Genomic DNA, 22235 nt, shown 5'->3' with positions numbered 1-22235 from the left:
TCTTTTGCAGTTTGTGTTTTTAATGTGCAGACCTCTGAACAGAGGTGAGCCATGGTAATTGGTAGGGTGTTTCTAAATTGCAGTCTCTAGGTCTCAAAGAGACCTGGGAAGCACTCTCTACAATGTCTAGCAGATGTACCCTTCCAGACTTTTTGTGTTACTATTGATCTTTTTTTAATAAACTTTATTTTCACATTCTTCTGCAACTCTTAAACAACAAGCCCTTTGGCAATGCGTGCCTGACAGATGGCTTCAGCGCAGTATTAGCATTTTAACAAAGCTACCCAACACACTTGAAAACTATACAGTTTCTCTGTTTCCTTCTGCCGTTCAGAACTTCCTGGGGTGGGGAGAAACTGTGGGCATTTTTGCTGTGAGTTTGATGTAGGTGGAGGCACTGGTGTACCAGGAACCCAGGTTAAATTGCCGCTTTCGTTCTCACCCTTGTCCCTTTTGTTCGCACAACAGCTCTCGCAGCCAGCAGCCCAGTCAAGTCCCAGGGGAGTATTCCCGGGACAGGGCTGCAGTCTGTGACCCGTTCTGCAGGCACTTAGTGCTAGGAAGATGAGCTGAGTGAGTGAAGGAGCCCTTGGCAGGCACTCCCTGATTATTCTTTCTTTAATCGCTTCCATTCAGTCTAACCAAATTTTCCAGCAGAGCTGGAAACAATCATCAGCAACTAGTCAGCTCAGTGAAAGAGAAGGGAGGTGAAGGGGGACAATGGAAATTTCCCCAAAGACATTCAAGTTACAATTAAGCAGTTAGCAACACAAATATAGAGAGCAAAAGAAATTGTCCAGCACGTATGTCATTGGAATTATATTACCATGCAGATCCCTGCCAAATTAGCCTAGAGAGTTATTCACAGAAAACTAAGCACATGGAGCATTAAGCTGCCCGTGGTGAGATTGAGAGCAATAGCCAATCTCCCAAGAGCACTTTGCAAGAGACTAGTAACTCTTACTCTTCGGAAGAACCAGAACCCCGCCGGCTGCGAGTGCTTGCAATTCGCGTTGAATTTGGCTCCTTTTAAGGCATCTGCTGTGCCCTGGGTGGTGGAGGAACTATCCCAAGAAGAAACCCAGAGCCCCACTCTCTTCGCTACACACTGCATGGCTGGAAGAGGGCTCATTCTCCCAACCAGGCTCCCTGCCCGCCCCGCTCCCAGTGCTGACAGAGCACCCCTCGGGAGCAGGTAGGGTGCTCGGTTTTCAGTCTGCCTCGGTCGATAGCCCAGGCGGGGCGCAGCCAGGCAGCCGCAGCCTTACCCTTGGGTCCAACAGTCCGCACTCAACTTCCTCTCATGCTACGTGCAGCAGGTTCCAGCTTCCTTCCCGCTAACCTCCCTCGAAGGAGGAATTTCGCATCCTTCCAATAAATGCTGTGTTGTCCTTGGCTCTAAAAGAAGATCCTCCTGATTTCAGTTCAGCTTGACAGATGGTTCTTATTTGCACTGTCCCCAGCTGAGCACTCCAATAGCTGACAGCACCAGAGGACCAATACCCAGCTCAAAGCACCGGGAAATGGCTTAAACATTTCAGCTAGAATTTTTGCTGGAGTCAGAGGCTTCACTGGCAAATGCGGGAGGCGGGGAACTGGTTATTCAGTTCCTGGTTTCCACCGGCTTAAAATTTCCCAGTGTTTTGTACAGGTTCTGCATTCCCTTGGGCTGAAGCGTGCTCTCACTTCCCCTGCTGCAAATCTAGAGTGTCTCCCCTGACTTCAGTGATGCTAGGCCAAATATATGCCTGTGTGAGAGAAGAATTTGTTCTTTTTTTCAGGAACGCCTGGGCTTATTCATCACTAGCTCTTACACACAGCACAAATCACAGAAATTCCTTAATGGGTGCGTACGTTGAGAGAAGCTCTTCCTCTTGCCACTTGTGGAAACCTATTACTGTTCACTTGTCGTATTAAATCCATATATGATCTGCACGTAAAGTTTCCATAAAGATTTATCCACAGTGAGGCTGAGGCCAATGACAAAGTCTGCCCGTGGAAGCGGAAGGGTGAGGCAGTCAGTGCAGCGTTCTCAAGTTGGACAGACTGTAACAGCACTTCCTTGCGAGGAGGACACTTTTACAAATTAGGACTTATTCCCTCCTTTGCAGCTATATTGCACTTCTCTTTTACAGCTCAAAGAAGCTGTCTCATATCATTCATACTAAGAATATATCCTGCTATGGCTCAAGGTAAATTGCCTGCTTGGCACCGACTGTCAGCACTTTCAGTTCTTTCTGGGTGATTTTCTATTCTAGGAATTCACACTGCAGAAATTAACTGCTCCTGCAAATGTCGGTTTGTTTTGCAAAGCACAGAGAAATGTTTTCAGCATGCCGTTCTGGATATTTTTCATAGCCTTGAAGAGCTCTTCATGTGACCAGGCTGGCTGGGTCATAGTCACCGGTGACGAAGAAGAACTCCCAAGCTGATGCTTGTAACTAAGAGGGGAGTTTGTCCTAAGGACGGTGAATGACTTAAGCCCGGCAAGGCAGGGCAGGAGAGCTGCGTGCCCTTCAGCAATGGCTGCTTCCAAACCCCTGTAGTCTCTTATCAGACCAGATGCATGATCAAAAAGAAAAAAAGGGAAAAAGAAAGGGAACATGAAAATCATGTGAGTAAGGACTGGAAGGGACCTGAAGAATCTGCTTCTCAGCCCCAGGAGAAACCCAATGCCACCCACAGATATGTGTAATTAGTGCTTTAAAACGCTCCCGGTCTTTCTAGGCAACTCCACCATCCTCCCCGTTCTCCTAGCGCACTGAGACTCTTCCAGGGCATGAAAGGTTGCTGTCCCTGCAGCCGTGCGCGTGAGAGCGTTCCAGCCTTGCGGCCGCCCCCATGCAAAGCCAGATACAATATTATAGTAGGTGCATCTACTTTTCAAAGTGCTGCTATTGCACAGTATTGGCTGCAAATACCACTTTTGCCTAAAAATCAATGCTACGTGCTCACAGCACTGCTCATTTGCCAGGCCCTCGTGCTGTTTTCCCGGGGCTGCCCAGCAGTTAGATGCCCGGAGGCCTGGCTCAAAGTCGGGAACGCCGGCACACGCAGGCGTGTGTGTAGGCTGATGAGGAAACCTGTACTGCTCTGCTGGCTGAGCCCTGGGCTGCAGGACTCTTTCTGAAACCTTGTCTAGGTCTATGAAAGCTGGTCCTTCAGCTCTAGCTGACTGTGCAGCAAAGCCATTCAGGAGCAGCATGAGCAGTTGATAACAAATTAAGAGGAAAGGAATAATAAATTAAATACTAAATACTGGTAACCAACCTTCCTGTGTTGGAGAAGCCACCTGGAAGGGTGAAAGGGAGACACATGAGCAGCATCAACAGTCCTGACGAACCCCTTAGGCATATTATTAAAAAAGGACAGGTGACAGCCTGGAAAAGGCTTCATATATTCGTATATACGAATATATTCATATATACGAATATATTCATATATACGCTTCATATATGCGTAATTCCCCCTTGCGTACATTTTTTTGTGTGCGCGTGGATTTAGGAGTCCAGCTCTGCGTTAGCACCTGGTCCACTGCATGTTCCCAGGCATGACATAGGAGCGGCCGTGCAACTGCGTCTCTTCTGTTTTCGCCTTCGCCAGAACAGCTGCTTCCAGCCCTGGGGTGAAGGACTAAGTCATGATTAAACACCCACTGAGACATGGCATCTTTCTCGTGATTTCATCAGCTTTGGATCTGGACCATTCAGTGATGACAGAGGAGCAGGGAAGCACAAAGGAACACTGAATTTGTCCAAAGCCGTGTTGGGTTGAAATACATCTTAGTGTCTTCTGGGGTACATCAGTACCAGATTAGCGCCATGGCTTTGAATCATGGAGAGGATGGTGGAGGAAAATTAAACCCATACATTGCTGGACTTGAAAAAACCCGGTTAAAATATACTTCTTTCTGTCGTCCTTCAGCACCTTGCCAAGCAGAGCTATGCTCTGAACTCTGCGTTGGTTGGGAGCTCACAGAACAAAGCCCTGCCTGTGAGAGTTTAGAAGAGGCAGGCATCGCTTGGTAGCACCCTTTCCCCCCAACATCTGTGGGCACAGTCCCTGCCTGGCACGTCAGCCCTGTGGAAAGCAGGCTGGCACAGCTGCCCTCAGGATTTGATCCAAGGCTGAGGATATTAAGGATGTCTCTGTACTCTCTACAGGAAATTTAGGATCAAACCAGCTTCACATCAGAGCGACAGCACTGTTTGCAATGCATTGTTGTGCTCTCTGCCCATGCCAGCACACCCCTGAGGTACAGCCTGAACTGTCTGACACAAGGCTGTTCTACTGCAGAGAGGAAGCGTGCTTTCAGGTAGATTCATTTCCCCTTTGTTATTAAAACTCTCTGTAAAGCAAAATACCAAATTAAATCAATTTTTGTTTTATTAGGAAGGCTGTTGACAATAACTCTTCATTTCTTCTGCAGAGGCAGCAATGGGAATGGTTCGCTACAATACTTGCACCATAGCTAGGCTTAAGAATACTTTCCCTGTAAAAGCAGTTAGATTAAATGACAGATGAGCAAAAGGAACAGCAGCTCATATCAAGTACCTGTAGTCAATCAGCAAACATTGCCTCCAGGCAAAATCTTATTATCCTGTAGCACAATATCTCCTTTTCATTAAATGGAACTTTCTTCCGCTTTTCCTCAGCCCTGTCAGAAACTTAGGACTATTTCTCTCCTTTTACCTCTTCAAGACAAGACAGAGACTGACAGCAGAGGTGTGTGGGAGAAAGAGAAGGCCACACCAAAAGGGAAGAATGGCAGTGAACACAGTTGGCAGTATGATCAACTGCATTTTTTTTAATAGAGGTTTCACTTATGGGCTGAGGCACAACATGAGATGATCATGTGCTCCTGACTTTAAGTTGGCTCTTTACTGAAGGACCTAGTTGAATAAGGACTGCTTTGTTAGCCCTGCGGATCCAGACCAGCTTGCTGATGCCTCCTCCAAATTCTCCCTTTCTGCATGTGTCTTCCCCACCATATTCAAAGCACATCTGCAAGCACAACAAAGGGGGAGTACAGCTATCCCCCGGGATTTTGTCACTGTACAGACGCAAATGCACTGGAACCTGCTGTCAAAGCACCTTATGGAAAAGGGTGACCTAGAGCAAACCCCCTCCTGTCACCCCGGAGGGGCAACCCCAGCAGAAGGTGGTCCCTGGCAGAGGAGGGCACATCTGCCAGATGAGCTGCAGGACACAGGGAAGTCAGCAGTGTTTATTTGAGCCTGGATCTTTATTTTTAGTGAAGGACAAGCCAGAGACAGGAAATCTAGTGTTTCAGGGACCTTTTAGAGGGTGGTGTTTGTAAGCACCACATACAGTATTCTCCAAGATTCTCTAGGAAGCCATACAGAGGCATATGCCACCCTCATCTTGTTTTATGTTGTTTTTGCTAGGAGACAATCAGCTAATCCACTGCTATCTGTGTCCCACAGTGAAGTAGGAATGTAGAAGTACTGCCTTTGCCCTCCACTTAATCTGTCAGCTTCAGAGCATTCACAGAAAAGAAACTTTTCTTCTTACTGCTTCAAAGCATCCAAAGATGTAACAGTAATCATTAAAGCCTGGAGCTTCAGAATAGACGTCCTTTTATGGAAGGACAGAAGTCTCTAGCTTCAAGGAAAGAAGCTCAAACCAATTACTTGCATTTTTATTTCCCTTTTCAAGTCAGACAGTCCATTATGCTCATAACGGGCCTGAGCAAACGCTAATGCATTCTTGCTCTCCTGAATGGCATCAGAACAATTTAGTCAGCACTTTCACCCTGCAAAATCCTACAGCAATGGAAAAGCATTAAAGTCCAAACTCTACATTCCTTCAGCCACTCAGGTTCTGGCACGGAACAACCTTGTTCATTCCTCTTTGGTACACAGAAACATTAAGCAACAGCTAGAACTGTAAATGAAAAATATGAGACCAGTTGCACCTAAAGTATCTTGGAGGTGGTTTGTTGAGGCTTTGGTTTAATGCGACTGCCAGGATGGGATAAATAGCAGTGAAGGCTGGCAGAATGACTTGGCTGAACACACACATGGAGCCAGCAAAGTGGATATATTGCGCTGCTGCCCATCTGTTCGCAGCACAAAGAGTTGCACAGAGATGCCTGCTTGCTGGAGTACAAAGCTAAGACTGTGACCATCACAAGGTAATGTGATGGCCAAAGATCGAACCAATGGCTCTAGTCTCTCAAAACAAGGGGTGCAGCAACAGTGCCATGCTTACCTCCAGCTGCCCTTGTGTTGTTCTCGTGTTTTCGTGGCTGGACTGAGTGCCCCACTGTCCGTGCACGGGGTCTTTCCTGCCAATTCAATTCACTTTCACCTGTAGCCACCACTAATTATTCCTCTGGGTGGGACTAGGGCTCTGCAAGCCATGTAGACTGGAAAAAAAAAAATCAATCCTCAGAAAGAAAGCAGAAATTACATTTTAACTTACAGTGATGGGTACTGTGGTACCATGGGCACCATGTGGCTCTTTGATGCAGCCAGTGCTTTGAGACAGAACAGAGAGAAACTCCCTCAGGGCACATTTGACATGGTCTTTATTTATACATAACACTTGACATGGTTGTATCTGGGAGAACAACAGCCAGCGGGAGTACACAGCTTGCAGCGATCAGTAGCACACAGACCTCACTAACTGAACACTACAGAGACCCACGGTGGCTTGAAAGGAGAGAATCATGCACCAAGCTGCCACGCTTTTCCCTACCTACCATACCTTCTCACATACACTGTGCTTTTCACTCAGTTGTAATTTATGGCGCATCATATGACAGGATCTGTGGTATTACTTCAGAGATCACTGAAATCAAGAGGGAGATCCAGTTGACTTAGCCAGGCACCAGTTCAGGCCCTGTGGGTGTTCTGCAGAACGATGGGAGGAGATGCAGGCTGGGTTCCCCGGCTCAGCAGGTTTCAGACACACAGCCCCTCTCTGGGGAGCATGCTGCCATTGCCCCCCACACCACCCTGGGTATGGCAGACCACATATTCAGCACAGCAGGTTCCCCAGGCACCGTCTTGCTGCCATACTTGCATTTTCATGAGGAGCAGTCAGTCTCTGGCCCATTCAGTCCTCATTTCACACAGAATACAACAGAGTGCCAGTGCTGCGGTGGCTGCTAGGTCCTCCAGATCTCCAGACTCATTGGAGCACCAAAAGGTTCTTTCCTGTTCTCCACTCTTAAATTGCAGCACTAACGCTAAACCTAGGTATCTGTGACCCTCAGAAAACAAGACATTATATACACTGTCCCTCACAGGCATAATCTCTTAGCCCAGATCTGGGAGAACTTGTAGTGCTCAGCAGCCACCATGAGTCTTCAGCTCCTCCTGCCCGGAATCCCAAAACCGACCTGAACCCTCAGCCAGATTTAGCCCCAGACAAAACAAGCTGACCACAGCATACAGGACGAAGAGCTATTTGCTGGTTAATAACCATCACCAGACAAGCATATTTCAGATCAGCAGCTGGTAGGGAAGAGACCCAAAAATCAGCGTTTGTTTCCATAGCCAACCCAGTGACCTGGCTCAGGAACAGCAAAAGGAGCATAAGCACTGCTATAGACATGGGAAAGAGGGATTGCTAAGTGGGGGAAGAATATCTGATGTGGAGGGAAGTGGTGGATCCCAAACATCACAGAGGCAGTGACTACAGACACCTTTGCAAGAGGTTAGAAACACTGGCAGTCCAACACCTGGGAAAATTACAGCTGCTTCCTCTTGGCTGGATGCTTCACCAAAGGCTGCCTTTCCCAAAGAGACCTCTCCGAGGCACGTAGCAAAGTCAGCAGCCACTCTCACCACTGTGTAATCCTACACGCATGTACTCTATGTCCCATGTGAGTCAGCACATGCTGTCAAGACTGGAAACAGAGCTGTGCTCTGAATGCAACAGGCACTGGGAGGAGTGCCTGTTCTTTTCAGGGCTGAACGTTGCCTTTACTGTCAAGGACTTGTGTTTTCTGTATTTCCCTCATGGTGGGCAGAATCCTACCCACTTACAGACAAAGCTGTAGGAGATAGCTCATTAATGGATCTCCCTTCCTCTCACATCTAGGTACTGCACAGCCTTCATCTGCAGAGACCTCAGGATGGTGATTCTGGGAGGTGATGGTGGGGAGGGACAGGGCAGGGAGAAGAGGGTGCTGGCTAGGGCAGGGCCTCTCGTGCTGCAAACTCATACCCAGGCCTTGACCTGAGTGTTGCACCCCTTGGTACAGCTGCACAGACCTCCCTCCTCATACCAGCGCCACTTCACCCCCTTGTACACAGCCCTGCTGTACGGCTGGAAGCACATGAAGAGACGGAGACGCCTTGCCAGGCTGCAGTAGATAGCCATGGCCACCACAATGAGAGGGGACATGATGACGAAGCCAAGGATGATGAGGGCAGAAGAGCTGTTGTCATCCAAGATGCTTTTGCAGTAGCGGGCAGCTGAGTGCAGCACCTGTGGGAAGAATAAGACAGAGCTTGTCACAGACGTGGTGGCGGATAGGAGTAGTGACCAAAGTACCCTTGAGTTTCTAGTGCTTTCACAGAAATACACCTCTTCCCTCTCTCCGAGCTGAGCTCAGCAATCTTCAGGCTACACTACGTGACTGACAACACATTTTAATCAAGCTTTCAATTATTCCGGCATCACTGTGAGACAAGAGCACTGCACACTGATCCTGAAGCAGGAAACACTAATCTTTATTAAGTTATCAGAATAGCACAGCTTAGCATTTGGTAGGCAGAAACCAAATAAAAAGGCCTCCTGCTGCTACATCGATGTGTGTGGCACAACACACTGGAAATTATAAAAAAGTAAATAAAATACAGCAAGATGTCAGATTCTTCAGGCAGAGGTTGGTCATTCCATAGCTACCCGCTGGCTGGAGACCCTCCACACTCCTGCCTGGAACAGACACCTTTGTGTTCTGTCTTTGTGTGCACACTGTACTCATTTCTACCTCCCAGCATCTCTTTGCACTGCAAGTTCTGCCAGGAAAGCCCATTCCCCCCATGCTGCTGCAAAGCATCCAGTACACTAACTGGTCCTTGCTGAGTGGTATTTAAAGCCCTCCTTTCACCCTGGCAGCAGGAGCTCCGAGTCCAGCCACTCAGTTGTTCTGCATTAACAAATGCTACAGGCAACCCCCATATCCCCTAGCTTCCTTTCCTTTTTCCACGTTCTTTCAGCAGTACAAGAAACACAACCCATCAGACTAAAAAAAAAAAATCCATCTAATGGATCTGCAGTGCAGAAATCAGCCTCTGTCTGCTAGGAAGGCATTGAAAGGCAGTAGCCCAAATACAAAGGACTGCTCTTGTCAAGCCATACTGCCGCAATCCCTCTCTACGCCCATTAGAGAAAACTCTGGGTTAAAAGGCTCCTTACAGCTAACAGCAACACGGTTGCTTTCACTTGTGATGTACTTGGCTGTACTCAAAAACCTTTTGCATCTCCTCAAAGCCTTTGACTGGAGAACGCTGCGTGTGCAAAGGAGAACTTGAGGTTTTCCAAGGTGAGGGTTGAGCAGAGCTAAGCTGGAAGGGGTAATTCCAGGAGGCAGTCCTCATACTTCTTCCCATTGTGGGTGTCATTTGAAGTCCATATTTATGGCTTTCAAGAACTAGCTTCAGATCATAGTAGAAACTGACTTAAGGGCTTTACAGGCAATATGTTATCAAGCCTACCCTAAAAAGCCTCATGTCTTACAGAATCTGCATCCACACTGCACGTGTGGAGACAGACCAGCCATTTTACCAAGGCAATGACCCACACTGCACTTTCTCCCAGGGAGAATGTGTTAGGTTATTTCTTGTGAAGACTTACTCTTCAATAAAACAAAAGTCATTCTACACACCTGCCCTTTTGTATGCAAAAATCCTAACAGCCATGATCTGTAAAAGGAAAGTGTTGCAACCCACATGAGGAAGGGTTGCACAACCATTCAGGTAGATCAGGACCCCTCTGAGCCACCTTTGCTGTCCGTAGGCGCTCCAGAGCCTCCCACTTTACCCTGTTGGGCATCACACACATTTGCATCCCATAGTAAACCACTTCCAGATGGTGTCAGAGCCACAGTGGGAATTGCCTGGCCCAGAGGTACATGATTTTTCTATGAATTATGCTTCACTCCAACCAGCAGCAGCACTTGCCTGCCCTGTTCTACAAAATAATTACCATGGCAGATGTCTCCCTGTTCATTAGTTTGCAGGATCAGGAAAAGCTTTTCAATAACAGCAGCTATGAGTTGTCATAACTTCAGGGCAATAAAAATCAAAGCCAAACTTCTCAGTCCAGCAAATACATCAGTACTGAGAAAACACTAATCGCACAGTCCCCTTCTCAGGGAGCTTCGAGACAGGGAGCTGTGGGCTGACAACTTGTGTTGCTGGGACGTCAGCTGAATAATGCAATGCAATGGCTTTATTGGAAAGTTCCAGCACATCCCCTGTCTCCTTCACTGTGGAGTGAGACCTCCACAGCTATATCCCTACACAGCTCCGCAGAAGTCAGCAGAGCCTTACTGGGTTAAACTGGGCCAACAGCTGACCTATGCTGCACGGTTGGATCCTTTCCTACCACCTGTGCCAGGATCTGCGCACTCAGACAGAGGTCCCAAGGACTTGGGTGGTTAGATAGGATGCACAGATGTCATTAAAAGAAAGGAGAAAAACTTTCTTCTTTCAATATTTCTCTGGTAAATACATCCGTTTGAGAAGATTTAAATCACCGTCCCCTTAGTTCAGATTCTGTGGAATGGGGAGACCAATAGCATCTGTATTTTGAGTCAATTCTCCCTGTTGGGAGAAGGTACTACAGGGTGTGGGGTTTTTCTCCCAAACTAGGAAGTAAAAGAGCTCTTCTAACATAGGATAATCAGCAAGAGAAGTCACATGGAGCTGCTCTAACCATTACTGCCTGTGAGGAAAACAGGAGAACTGTTTTTTCACATCCACACTTAGTCAAGTGATTCTAAAAATATTTATACCAATAGACCAAGAAGAAATTCATAAGTAATGAAATCCAGAGAACAGCAACCAACTGGAACAGGCGCGCGCAGCCAGAGCCCTTCCTGACAAAGCAGCCTCATTTGTTGTCTGAGAATCTGTGCAGCACATTTGGGAACACATCTGAATGTTAGATTGGCATAAGGGGATTATATATTCTGGTAGACTTTATAGTTCTATAATTAGTCATTAGGCAGATCAAATACGACAAACATTGTAGAGGGCTCACTTAAATGGAAAGTAACAAACCCTATCTTGCGAATTACGGAGGATTTCAGGTTTGCAGCTCTCAGTAACAGAGATCACAGGAAAGAAAGAAATATTGTGACATTAAAATGCAAACAGCAACTCTGTCAAGCCCAGGAGTGTCTTCACCTGACCTGTCACAGCTGCTTGTTACTTTCACAGGAATACAACTTCATTGCTCAACCAAGCTTCCATTTCCCACAATACTGGAAGAAGGGAGGGACAGAAATGTGCATTAGCTCATTCCTGCCAGCATTCAGACGTGCCCACAAGATTGGCACCTCATGCAAGCTTGTTGTGAAATGCTGTAGGTACATCTCTGATCACTTTACACTTAAACAACTGTACAAAGTGCAGTGCAGAGGGGATCAGGACGAAGGGGTCCCACGCTGTCTCAGTCCCCGAGGAGCTGGGCAGTCACAGGCAGCTTCTGCCAGTGCTCTGCCTCTCCAGTGAGAGCCTTCTGTGCTAACCGACGGACACTGAATGTATGGGTGCCAGCCAACTGCTTTAAGACTCTTACTCCATAAAGCCTGTACTTCCCCAGACAAATGCACGTGCCAGCTCGTGATAGCTGTGTCACGGGCACCAAGCAGGAGAGACCGCTCCCTTGTGCGACCAAAAGCCGGCAGGTCAGCATGAACCACCATAACCCTGTTCTTGTCAGCCCAGTCTATACACATCCCCCCCGCCCCACCATGAAAAATGTATACACATACACACCCCTTATGAAAACAAAGCCAAGCTCGGGGAGTCTAGCCTTGTCTTTACAGCCACTGCTGCCCACTGACTAATTAAAACCCTTACGGATGGCCCTGCCTTAGAGGTGGCTGTTAGCAGCCAAATGAAGCAAAGCTTACTTACCTGAGAGTGGCACTGGAAGCCAAAGTAAACCACCACAATGGTAGGAAGCAGCACAATGGTGAAGATAACAAACATCAGGAGCAAATTCATGAAAAAGACCAAGGAGTTCATGGTGGCTACCACCAGGGTCCATGCCAAGCAGCACCAGGCACTCCGTGGCTCCCTGGGAAGGAGCTGGTCATCCATGTCATATGGCGGGAGGCTGGGAATCATCCGAGACTTCTCTGAGAGGTTTTCTGCTCCAAAGTCCTCAGTGTCCTGGCCAGACATTCTTCAAGAAGATGGCTAATCAACCCACACTCTTATGGTTTCTTTGCTTTCGGCAACAGACCTGGGAAGTAACTGGCAGACACTTTTCCTGCCTCTTCCACACACGGACAAGAATACTTAACCAGAGAGCATAATGGAACAAGGACGGAAAGTCTTCTTTTGGCAACCTGCTTTCCCAGGACCTGGTCAGCACAGGTTGTTTCCTTTCAGAATGTTTCCCAGCAATGTCCCAACCTCAATTTCGAAGTAGATGTGGCTGCTGGAAGTTTGGCAATAGTATTATTTTGCTTTTGAATCCGTCGTACTCCTGAATTTGTTGTTGTTCTTCCTAGGATTATGATCCCAAGAGGTCCCAAACAGTTGCTGTCTTAGCTTTGATAGGTTGCTTGGTTCCAGACAGAGCCTAGCTTTAGCATCTTCCTCCACCTTTGAGCACTGCTGTTTGCTAAAGATATCAGGCTTAGGCACTTTCAGACAGTTCCTTGACTTCAAATCATTTTTCCATGCTCTTCAACCTGTACCCAAGTGACTATTCCTGCTCAACTCTCATCCAAATGAAGTGACCGGTGAAGATGGAAGAGCAGCTCTTTCTCCACTCTGCCTTGCTGGAGTCCTTGCCCACACCTTGCAAAGCTGGAAGCAAAGACTGGGGCAGTGCGTGGTTTCACTGCTCTCAGCTGCCTGCAGTCACAGGCACTCAGATACAAGCAGTGTCTTCCTTTCCGAGCTGGCTCTCAGAGCTTTGCAACACTGCTCTGTTTACAGAGTGGGTTCTGAAGCTGCTTTCTGTGCTAGCCAATCCTTTACATCTGTCTCACACACTCAAGTGATTTAGCACACAGCACCCAAGAGCCACACTCAAACCATCCATTCCCAGATCAAGATGGTCCCTCTTAAATTTTAGTTATTCTGCCCCTGATTCCTTCCTACAATTTCTCTCTAGATTAAAAAACCCTTAGAGTAATTGATAATAATCACAACAGAAATCTTGTGTTCTCTGCAGTCATCACTGTTATTGTTTGCAGAACATATTGATATTCTTGTACTGAAGGCACAGCAATTATCAAGTATTTCATCTGCCTCATATGATCAATATTATTTAATAATTTCAGTGATATAAGCACATTTATGTAGCCTTTTAGATACATTCGTATATGCATGCTCATAGTACTACAGGAGGGAAAAATCTTCCTTAATCCCAGAGGAATCTGAGGTAGTGTAGGTCTTACCAGAAGTCACAGCTCATCTATGGCACAAGTCAGGGAAAGAATCCAGGGGTCCGGTGTTCCACTTGATGCTATTTCTCTAAGCAAATTCTGCCCTAGAAAAAGGTTATCAGAAAAACGCAGTTCATACAATGCTAAATGTAAAAGGATTTTATAATACAGATGAGTGCTAGCTTTCCTTCATTAAATGCTTTTGTTAAAAAATTGTACATTTTGGGTGCCCATCCCCCTGGCATTGTTGGGTGTTTTGGCATGTTTATGTGCCTTGCTTATTTACTGGCTGGCTGTAGCTTTAATTCTGATGTGCATGTTGCAAAGACAGTGTTCTCCAAGGACTTGGGCAGACCTGCTCATGAAGCACTTACTGGTGGCCCACTAGAAGAGCTCTGCCAGTGAGAAGTTCGGGCTAGCAGACCTCTGGGCAGCTGCATCCCAAACATCCCACGGCTCAACAGCCGCCTCTGACAAAGCCGTGCCCCTGGGAGGAGGTGATGAGGGCAACGCAAATGCACTATCCAGGCTTGATATTCATCACTTGTGAGTGAAGCAGCCTGTTACTGATTTCTGGTATTGCTTTTCACTGAAGTTAAGCTCCATTGTGCCAGGCACTCCATACATGTTGGCCAAGCGCACGGCATATCTAATGGTGCAAGGTTTAGAAACAGGGAACAGACATACGTCGAGTTAAAAGGGTTCCCCAAGCTTCTTTCCAAGCTGAAATTTGGATGTAGATTTCCAAGTCACAGGCCACTATTTCAATTAGAAGGCACATACGTGTCATTTTCCTGACTGCAGGAAGAAAGTAGAATATCACCCTACAAAGATACAGGCCCATGTAGCCAGAAGGATTGCCTTTCGATGGCAATAAAACACAATCGAACAAATTCTGTTCTCTTGCTGCTGGAAGTGCCTTCTCACCCTGGGCTGGAAGAGTGTTACACACTACTTGTAGAAAGCGAGCAGTGAGATAAATTGAAACCATTGGCAATCTGCCACACATAATGGATATCAAAACAGAGGCTTTAACATTGAAGTGAGTTGCAGAGCCGTGTGAGGATAGAGACTTCAAAAGTGTGATGAGTGATACCAGTGAGAAGGAGGCTTTTTGAAACAAATAAGCAGCTTTTAAACAGCTCAGCAATGTCCATATTTGTTATGCAATTCCCCAGCTATGAAAATTATTAGTTGAGCCACACTTACCACTTTTTTTTTTTCTACAGCTCTTCTTGTAGAGCCTCTTAGACATCCAAAAGGGTCTCACAAGCTTCAGCTCTATCAGTATCCGGCAGTAAAAATTCATCTGGCTAATCTGTACCTGATCACAAGTCAGGTGTATCATTCTTACTAACAGCAGAAATAACTCATAGCTACGTGGGGCACTTTGCTCACCATTGACACACCTCAAAGCCCAGAGAGATGCAGAGCTTCAGCCCCAGGAGGCTGCTGGAAGCTTGGCAGTAATTAAGGTTCTTGTTGGCCCCCGAGAGACGGGGAGCCACGTGCGATAGCACAGCCGGCATGGCAAAGGACTGCCAGCCAAGGCTCCATCCCGCAGTACCCAAGCAAGGTGAAAACAGTAGACTCAGAGATGGTGGTCAGATGCAATTAAGAGTCCAGATCTTCAGGCAAGCTTACAACCATAAGGCAGGTCCAAGGTCAAGCTGGGAAGCCAGTCTACAAGTCAGAGCCCAGGACAAGGTCCGTGACCAGCCTCAGCTTAACCTAGCTAGCCCCAGAAACAGGGACACCTACAACAGCAACTCAGGTGGAAGGGAAACTCCCAGGTCTGAGCTTAAATACCCCCCCGGGCAGAGGGTGTGGATGGAAGCCTCAGCTGAGGCTTATGAGGGCCATGAAGGACTATTGGTGCCCTGAGGGCCCTAACACCCCAGGTCGTGCTGGAAAGGGAAACTTTGCTTATAGTCGGGAAGACGGGTCATCTCTTCCTCAGCCCTTGGTTCCCACCTCCTTTTAAGACTCAAACCAGATGAACTAATCAAAAGTTTGCTATTAATTTTCTGGAAAACCACATGTCGCTGCTATTGTCAGCCAGCTCCCTGGGGAACCAGGCTATCGAGTGGAAGGCACACGGAGGTGTGGGAGGAGATATGTCAATGCCTCATTACAGTGCAGGGATCTGCCTAAGAGCTTCGGAAAGTTACAAAGCCAGGCTAGTATTCTGCAATTCTCAGAATTAATGGCTTTGCTGTGGAGGTAATTGCGTACGCAAATCAAGGGTGTTCACACCCATGCGCACACACTCTTAGTTTTTGAGCTGCAGCTCTCTCACCATCCCGCTTTGAGTTGCGAAAGACCTTTTCAGACCGAACTGTGGCAATGACAATGGAAGTTTTCCTATTTATGCAAAACTCTAGCTTCTTCGTGGTGTTTCGGGAAGGAGAAAATAAAAGTGAGAGCCAGTATCTCCAATATAATCCTGTTTATTTACCAAGTGGCACAAGAGTAACTTTTCTTGAATAGGACAGGGAACAAATAACAGGAGGTATTTTTTTGCGCAGAGGGCTAGTCCCTTTCTAGCAAGCACTCTGCCCAAAAGGACTCTCTGGACGCCCTGCTCTCAGGGCTTTCTCCAGCTGTGTCTTTCTCACTTCTTCCCGGAAGCACATTTTCTTTGGAATGTCTTCTGCATCTCCCCTAGACATAGTAGCCAGACAACAGCCAAGAAAATTGCTTTGCCTCTCATGCCCTGTATCTGCCTCTGTTTTGAGTGAGGGCTATTAGTTTCACCTGACATTCATCCCGAATGGATAAATGGATGGATTCCCCTGCCTACGATGGGGCTTGGCTTGGCTTGGCTTGGCTTGGCTTGGCTTGGCTTGGCTTGGCTTGGCTTGGCTTGGCTTGGCTGTTCAGTATTTCCTGAGTGGAGGGAAAAGCCTCTCACCCTCAGGGAGCAACAGGGGAAGGAGGTAGCATCACTCGGGAGTAGAGAGTCCCATTCTCCACCCAAAGCAGAGGGAAGCTGCACTGTTCCTCACCAGGGACTGGTGCTAATGGCTTAAACTAGATTTCTGTCAAGTAATTTTATTTTCTCTAGCTCTAGCACTGAAGGTGACACTGAATTTAATTCATCTGTTTTGTTTGTTATTATTTATTCTCTCTGATGAGTTCTCTCACAGTGAAGAAAAAAAAAGTGCCAAGTGAGGGGAAGAAGGCTAAAAATAGACTCTCAGCACTGCCAGCAGCCTGTCTCCTGATTTGTTCCAGGAGGAATATACTGGTAAATAAGAGAAAACATTAATTTGTAGCACAGATTAAAGTCAACATCTGTCTGTATTGAACTCAGCTGCCCTTGAAGGAGCAGGGTAGGGAAAAGAAGTGTGAAATCCAGAAAGCAATTACTCTCCTTCGGGCAGCAGGCACCGAGAGTTTCTGGTACTGGACTGACCAAAGCACTGAAGCTCGCTGTCCACAGCCAGCCTGCCAGTCCCCCAGCCACAGAGAGGAGTCCTGGACCATCTGAGCCTCACCGGAGAGAAGTGAAACCAGAAGCACAGAACTGAGTAGAGGGGGTTGAAGGAGCCATGGCATAAGCTGAATTTCACTGTGGAATACAGCCCTAAGGAATCCTGTTTTCTTCCACTGAAAGATTATTCTTGTGTTTGGTTACCCCACCCAGCTGGAGTGCTAAAGAACATCTTGGGTACCACAGTGTACTGCACGCTCTCATCGCAGGGAATAATGGTTTTCCTTGTTTTTCAAACTGAAAAATACATCTAAAAATTACTTCTTTAAACTGATTATAAATTAATTTACCACAGCTCTGCACTGTTAGTCAAAAAACAATAGACAACTATCCCCCAAATATGAAGATGTTCCTCTACTTGTTCATTTTTGAATGTCAAGCATTGAAATGTTTGAAAGTTGTACTAACTAATCCAAACGTTTAAAGCAGATTTCAAAAGCACTTCTGCTTGCATCCCATCTCCCTTCTACAGTCCTAGACCAGCTCTCTCACTCCATGCTGCCACCTTCCTGAGCCCCCGGCTCATGTGTGTTTTGGGACTCTGGAGCTCGCTGCAGGACGGCCGTAGGAGCCAGAAATGGCTCTGACAAGCACCAGAGGAGCTCCAACAAGTAGCTGTTCTAGCAAGCTACACCCCATCACCACAGCCATCGTCCTTGTGCCAATTTTATTCCTTTGTAAATACAAAGGGGTTTTACCATCCGTCGGCAAGGGCATGGTGGCGTGGTAAAAAACAAAGCTGCTAAAGTAGTCATAAAGTGCCACAAATTCTAAAAAGCTTTGCTAAATCCAGTGAAACTTTCCAAAGTTCTTTTGCTATAATGATAAGGCATTTTAACCTGTGGGAGGTCTGAAAATTGCATTCTTTAAATTTATTTTCATTCAGAAAAACCCACAGATTCTAATGATTCTTCTAATAACCAAGTGAACTTTGTGTCAAACAAACCCCAGTGATAGTAAGAAAGGTTCCCCAAGCCTCCAATTCTGTGAAATTTCCACTTCTTTAACAAGTACCTGCCCATAAGCGGGAAAGATGTCTTGATGACGGTGCAAGTTACGGAGCAGTTTCTAACAGGAGCATCATTGCTTTGAGATGCTGAAACTGGTAATGATTAAAGATGATCACACAAATTCATTAGTTCTCTCCTCTGACGGCAGAGACCCTTGTTGCCAAGAAATAATTTTTCCAGTGTCTATAATGACAGCACCATCTTGTGGTTTGCTACAGTTGATAAATTCTCATTTTACATCTCACAACCTCTTATACCCGGAAGGATACTGTAAGACATGCTAGCCAGTACGGAATTCTTCCAGTCACTGAAAAAACCACGAAACCCTTTCACACTGCTTTAGCATTGCTAGTTTGAGCAGTGCCAGCAATACAGAGATGGGTACTGAACAGTGACTGCAAACGAGGCCCAGCGTTGACATAAGTTCATAAACAGCGCCAGTACCTCACAAAACTAAGGACAACACAAAATGGCAAAGCTGCTCCCTCCTCATGTCTCTACAGACACATGGATGACTATTTCACTGAAAGGACTTTACTGAGCAAACCTGATCACCCAGCATGTCTAAAGAATTAAAGGTTGAGCCTTTCTTTGCATACTAATAGCAGGTTATCATGTCACAGCGTTTTAGACTGCAGAAACAGGTCATTGATTATCAGTATCACAACCGGCTGAATGTGAGCCGGCAGTGTGCCCAGGCGGCCAAGAAGGCCAACGCCATCCTGGCCTGTATCAGAAATGGTGTGGGCAGCGGGAGTAGGGAGGGGATCGTGCCTCTGTACTCGGCGCTGGTGAGGCCGCACCTCGAATACTGTGTTCAGTTTTGGACCCCTCACTACAAGAAGGACATTGAGGTGCTGGAGCGTGTCCAGAGAAGGGCGACGGAGCTGGTGAGGGGTCTGGAGCACAAGTCTGATGAGGAGCGGCTGAGGGAGCTGGGGGTGTTCAGTCTGGAGAAGAGGGGGCTGAGGGGAGACCTCATCGCTCTCTACAACTGCCTGAAAGGGGGTTGTGGGGAGGGGGGTGTTGGCCTCTTCTCCCAGGTGACAAGTGACAGGACAAGAGCAAATGGCCTCAAGTTGCGCCAGGGGAGGTTTAGGCTGGATATTAGGAAAAATTTCCTTACTGAGAGAGTGGTGAAGCATTGGAAGAGGCTGCCCAGGGAGGTGGTGGAGTCACCATCACTGGAGGTGTTCAAGGAACGTGTGGCCGTGGCACTGTGGGACATGGTTTAGTGGGCATGGTGGGGTTGGGTTGGTGGTTGGACTTGATGGTCTTACAGGTCTTTTCCAACCTTGGTGATTCTGTGATTCTGTAATATGTCTGCAGTTTAACAGGAATATCACAACAACTTATCTTTGACTACAGTTCCTGTCCAGTATCGTTTGGTCTGTTGCAGTTGCATTTACCTTCAAAAGCTCTCAGCAGCTGACACCCAAGTCACTGATGGACTGAATCTATCGTGATCTTTGACTGGAGAAAAGCTTAGCCAACAACAACAAAAAATAAAGAACAACCGAAAGAAGTAGACCTGTAGATTCTTACTGTAGAATGGAATGCTGACAGCATTTCTGAAAGGAGTTTGGTGAACAGAAGAAAAGGCATTATCCTGTTAGCCACAAGAAAATATTAGCAGTGGCCATAATTCATTCAGTCTCTTGGTAAAAAGCATTTGTCATCATGCTACAGGCAGAAAACAAAGACAATGTCTTCAGAGCCTGTGTACCTCATTCTAAAGTCTGTGGTCATTACCAGGAGTAATCAAGCACTACCAAGGAAACACTATTGTACTTTATCCTTGAGAATCCACTAAATCCTCTACATCCACAGTCCTATACAGCTGCTGAGGTGATTATCAACCAAAATATACAGGCACAGCTTAGACTGAGAAATTTTCCTGGCTGAGAAATTTCAGTGGTATGGGCATGAGAGTTAAAGATGAGGCTTGGAAGGTGTAAAGGGGTACCTTACATGGTCATATCCACCCCTGCTTTCTGCGAATATGTAACAGAGAGATTTCAAACCTTGCTTTACGTGTTAAAACCCAGAAAAATGCTTGGAACTTTAAGGGAGAAGAGGAATAGTAAACAAAGGTAGAAGCCTTTGAAAATATAAAATTCCAAACTTCACAACATAAAGCTGAACTATGATGAACAAATTGTAAAGTTTGAGTTTGAGAAATTAAACCATAGAAAAATGTACTGCTTTTAATAGAAAATAAAAAGGATAATGAACAGGCAATGGTCTACAGACAAATTGTAGAGGCATTCTTTATTAACAAACCAAACAGAACGGTTTGATAATGTATTATATAAATGTACCCTACAAAACAGTCTTCAGTATTCAACAAATGCCTTAAAAACACTCATTTATATGATCTTTTAGTCTCAACTTAGGGTTTCCTCAACCAAAAGCACGCCATCGCAGAAGGCTTGAGGCTTCGCTGCAGACATCCGAGAGGGCTGGAGGCCAGGGAGAAAGGGCCAGGGCTCTGGACACGCATGGTCAGGGAAGGGGCCACGGGCTACGCACACACAAGAGCCTCACCGCACACTTAAATGGAGGGCTCCTTCCGCAACAGCCTCAAAAAAGCTGACCGTACAGACGTAATACTGCAAGGGCACATTTACTTGACCATCATTCCCTTAACTAACTATTTTTGGCTTCAAGGTACTGACAACTTGGCTATAAGCTTTAAAAATCCTGTATCTCTCCCCGAAAAACTGGCATTTATGAACTATTCATCTTGAAGGCCATACCTATGAGAGCTATGAACTATTCACCTTTAAGGCTGTACCTATGAGAGCTTATCAATGAAGGAAGGGGAACAATCTCCAGACCCACAGCAGTAGTTGAAAGAGGACTGTGTTTCATAGAAAAGCCCCAGGTGTGTTTCAGAATACTGGCTACTTCTCAGAAAAACTAGCATTTTACTTTTAGAGGCTGCACACCAGAACTACCAGATCTCTCTTTCAATCAGTGATGCACAGCGCGGAAAATAAGAGCAGCAGCACAGAGGTTCCTGTAGTCATCAGGACTGCCGGATGACCCCGCTGTTAATGCAGAGGTGCCTGCTGCAGAGGTGGCAGCACTTTTGCCATACCTTTCCCATGTAACACTCGGCATCCCTGCTTCTATTGCTCAAAACCAAACCAAGTAGTATTCATTGCAGCTTCCAGGGCTGGAAGGAGTTCCAGCTGGCTCTGCGGAGTGGCAGTATCCACCATACGGAACAGCTACTTCAACAGGGGACAACAGGTGAGCGCTGAGCAGCTCACTGTTAAATTTCACCCCACTTCTCTTCACCGGACTTCCTTTCCTCTCTCCCTTCAGTCTTCCTGGCACCTGTGAATTGAAGGCTCCATTTCTGGTTTTCCCACGTGGATGAAAATGGCTGGACACCTTTATACGATGCAACAAAGAATGAGTGCATCCCATCAGTTAAATTACTGGTGCGCTACGGAGCAGGGGTAAGTGCTGCCAAGTCTGCTACACACCCCTTCGCCAAGCTGTGTGGAACGGACACCTCCACGCAGCTCAGTTCCTTCTTATTCGGTTCCTTCTTATTCGGGGAGTTCCGGCAACAGCTCCCTGAATCACGGAATCACTAAGGTTGGAAAAGACCTGTAAGATCACCAAGTCCAACCACCAACCCAACCCCACCATGCCCACTAAACCATGTCCCGCAGTGCCACGGCCACGCGTTCAACACAACCCCATTAGGTTGTGCAGCAACCAACAGCTTCTTGCGTAGCTGCTCCTCCAGCGAGGTGCCGATCCGGCCCGTTTTAGACAGCGCTGCACGCAACGGCCTGCTAGATAATCACCTCGGGGTTAACGGGGAAAGGCTTTCGCCAGGCCGGGCCGGTGGCTGAAGTACCGCAGCACGGCACGTCGCGGAAAGCACCCGAAACAACGCGGGCAGCCCCACGTCCCCGCGGGCACCGGGGAAGCCGCGGCGGCGGAGGGCGGCGGGGGCCGGCGGAGGGGCCGGGCCCGGGCCCGCTCGTCCCCGCGGGCACCGGGGAAGCCGCGGCGGCGGAGGGCGGCGGGGGCCGGCGGAAGGGCCGGGCCCGGGCCCGCTCGTCCCCGCCCCGGAAGGCGGAGGGCGCGGCGC

At 47.2% G+C, this 22235-nt stretch overlaps 1 protein-coding gene across 1 annotated transcript; it reads right to left on the bottom strand.

Moving 5' to 3' along the window:
• Positions 1 to 8193: 8193 nt before the first annotated feature.
• TMEM88B (transmembrane protein 88B) lies at positions 8194 to 12395 on the bottom strand. Its single transcript, XM_009813114.1, has 2 exons — positions 12126 to 12395; positions 8194 to 8463 (listed from the first exon to the last, which is right to left on the bottom strand). The coding sequence occupies exons 1-2, from the start codon at positions 12393 to 12395 to the stop codon at positions 8194 to 8196; spliced, it is 540 nt and encodes a 179-aa protein (XP_009811416.1).
• Between the last annotated feature and the right edge of the window lie 9840 nt (positions 12396 to 22235).

Source organism: Gavia stellata, chromosome 27, assembly GCF_030936135.1.
Source record: "Gavia stellata isolate bGavSte3 chromosome 27, bGavSte3.hap2, whole genome shotgun sequence".
NCBI classification, from domain to species: Eukaryota; Metazoa; Chordata; class Aves; order Gaviiformes; family Gaviidae; genus Gavia; species Gavia stellata.
Note: the sequence above shows the minus strand (reverse complement) of the source record. Positions and strands in the feature narration are given on the sequence as shown.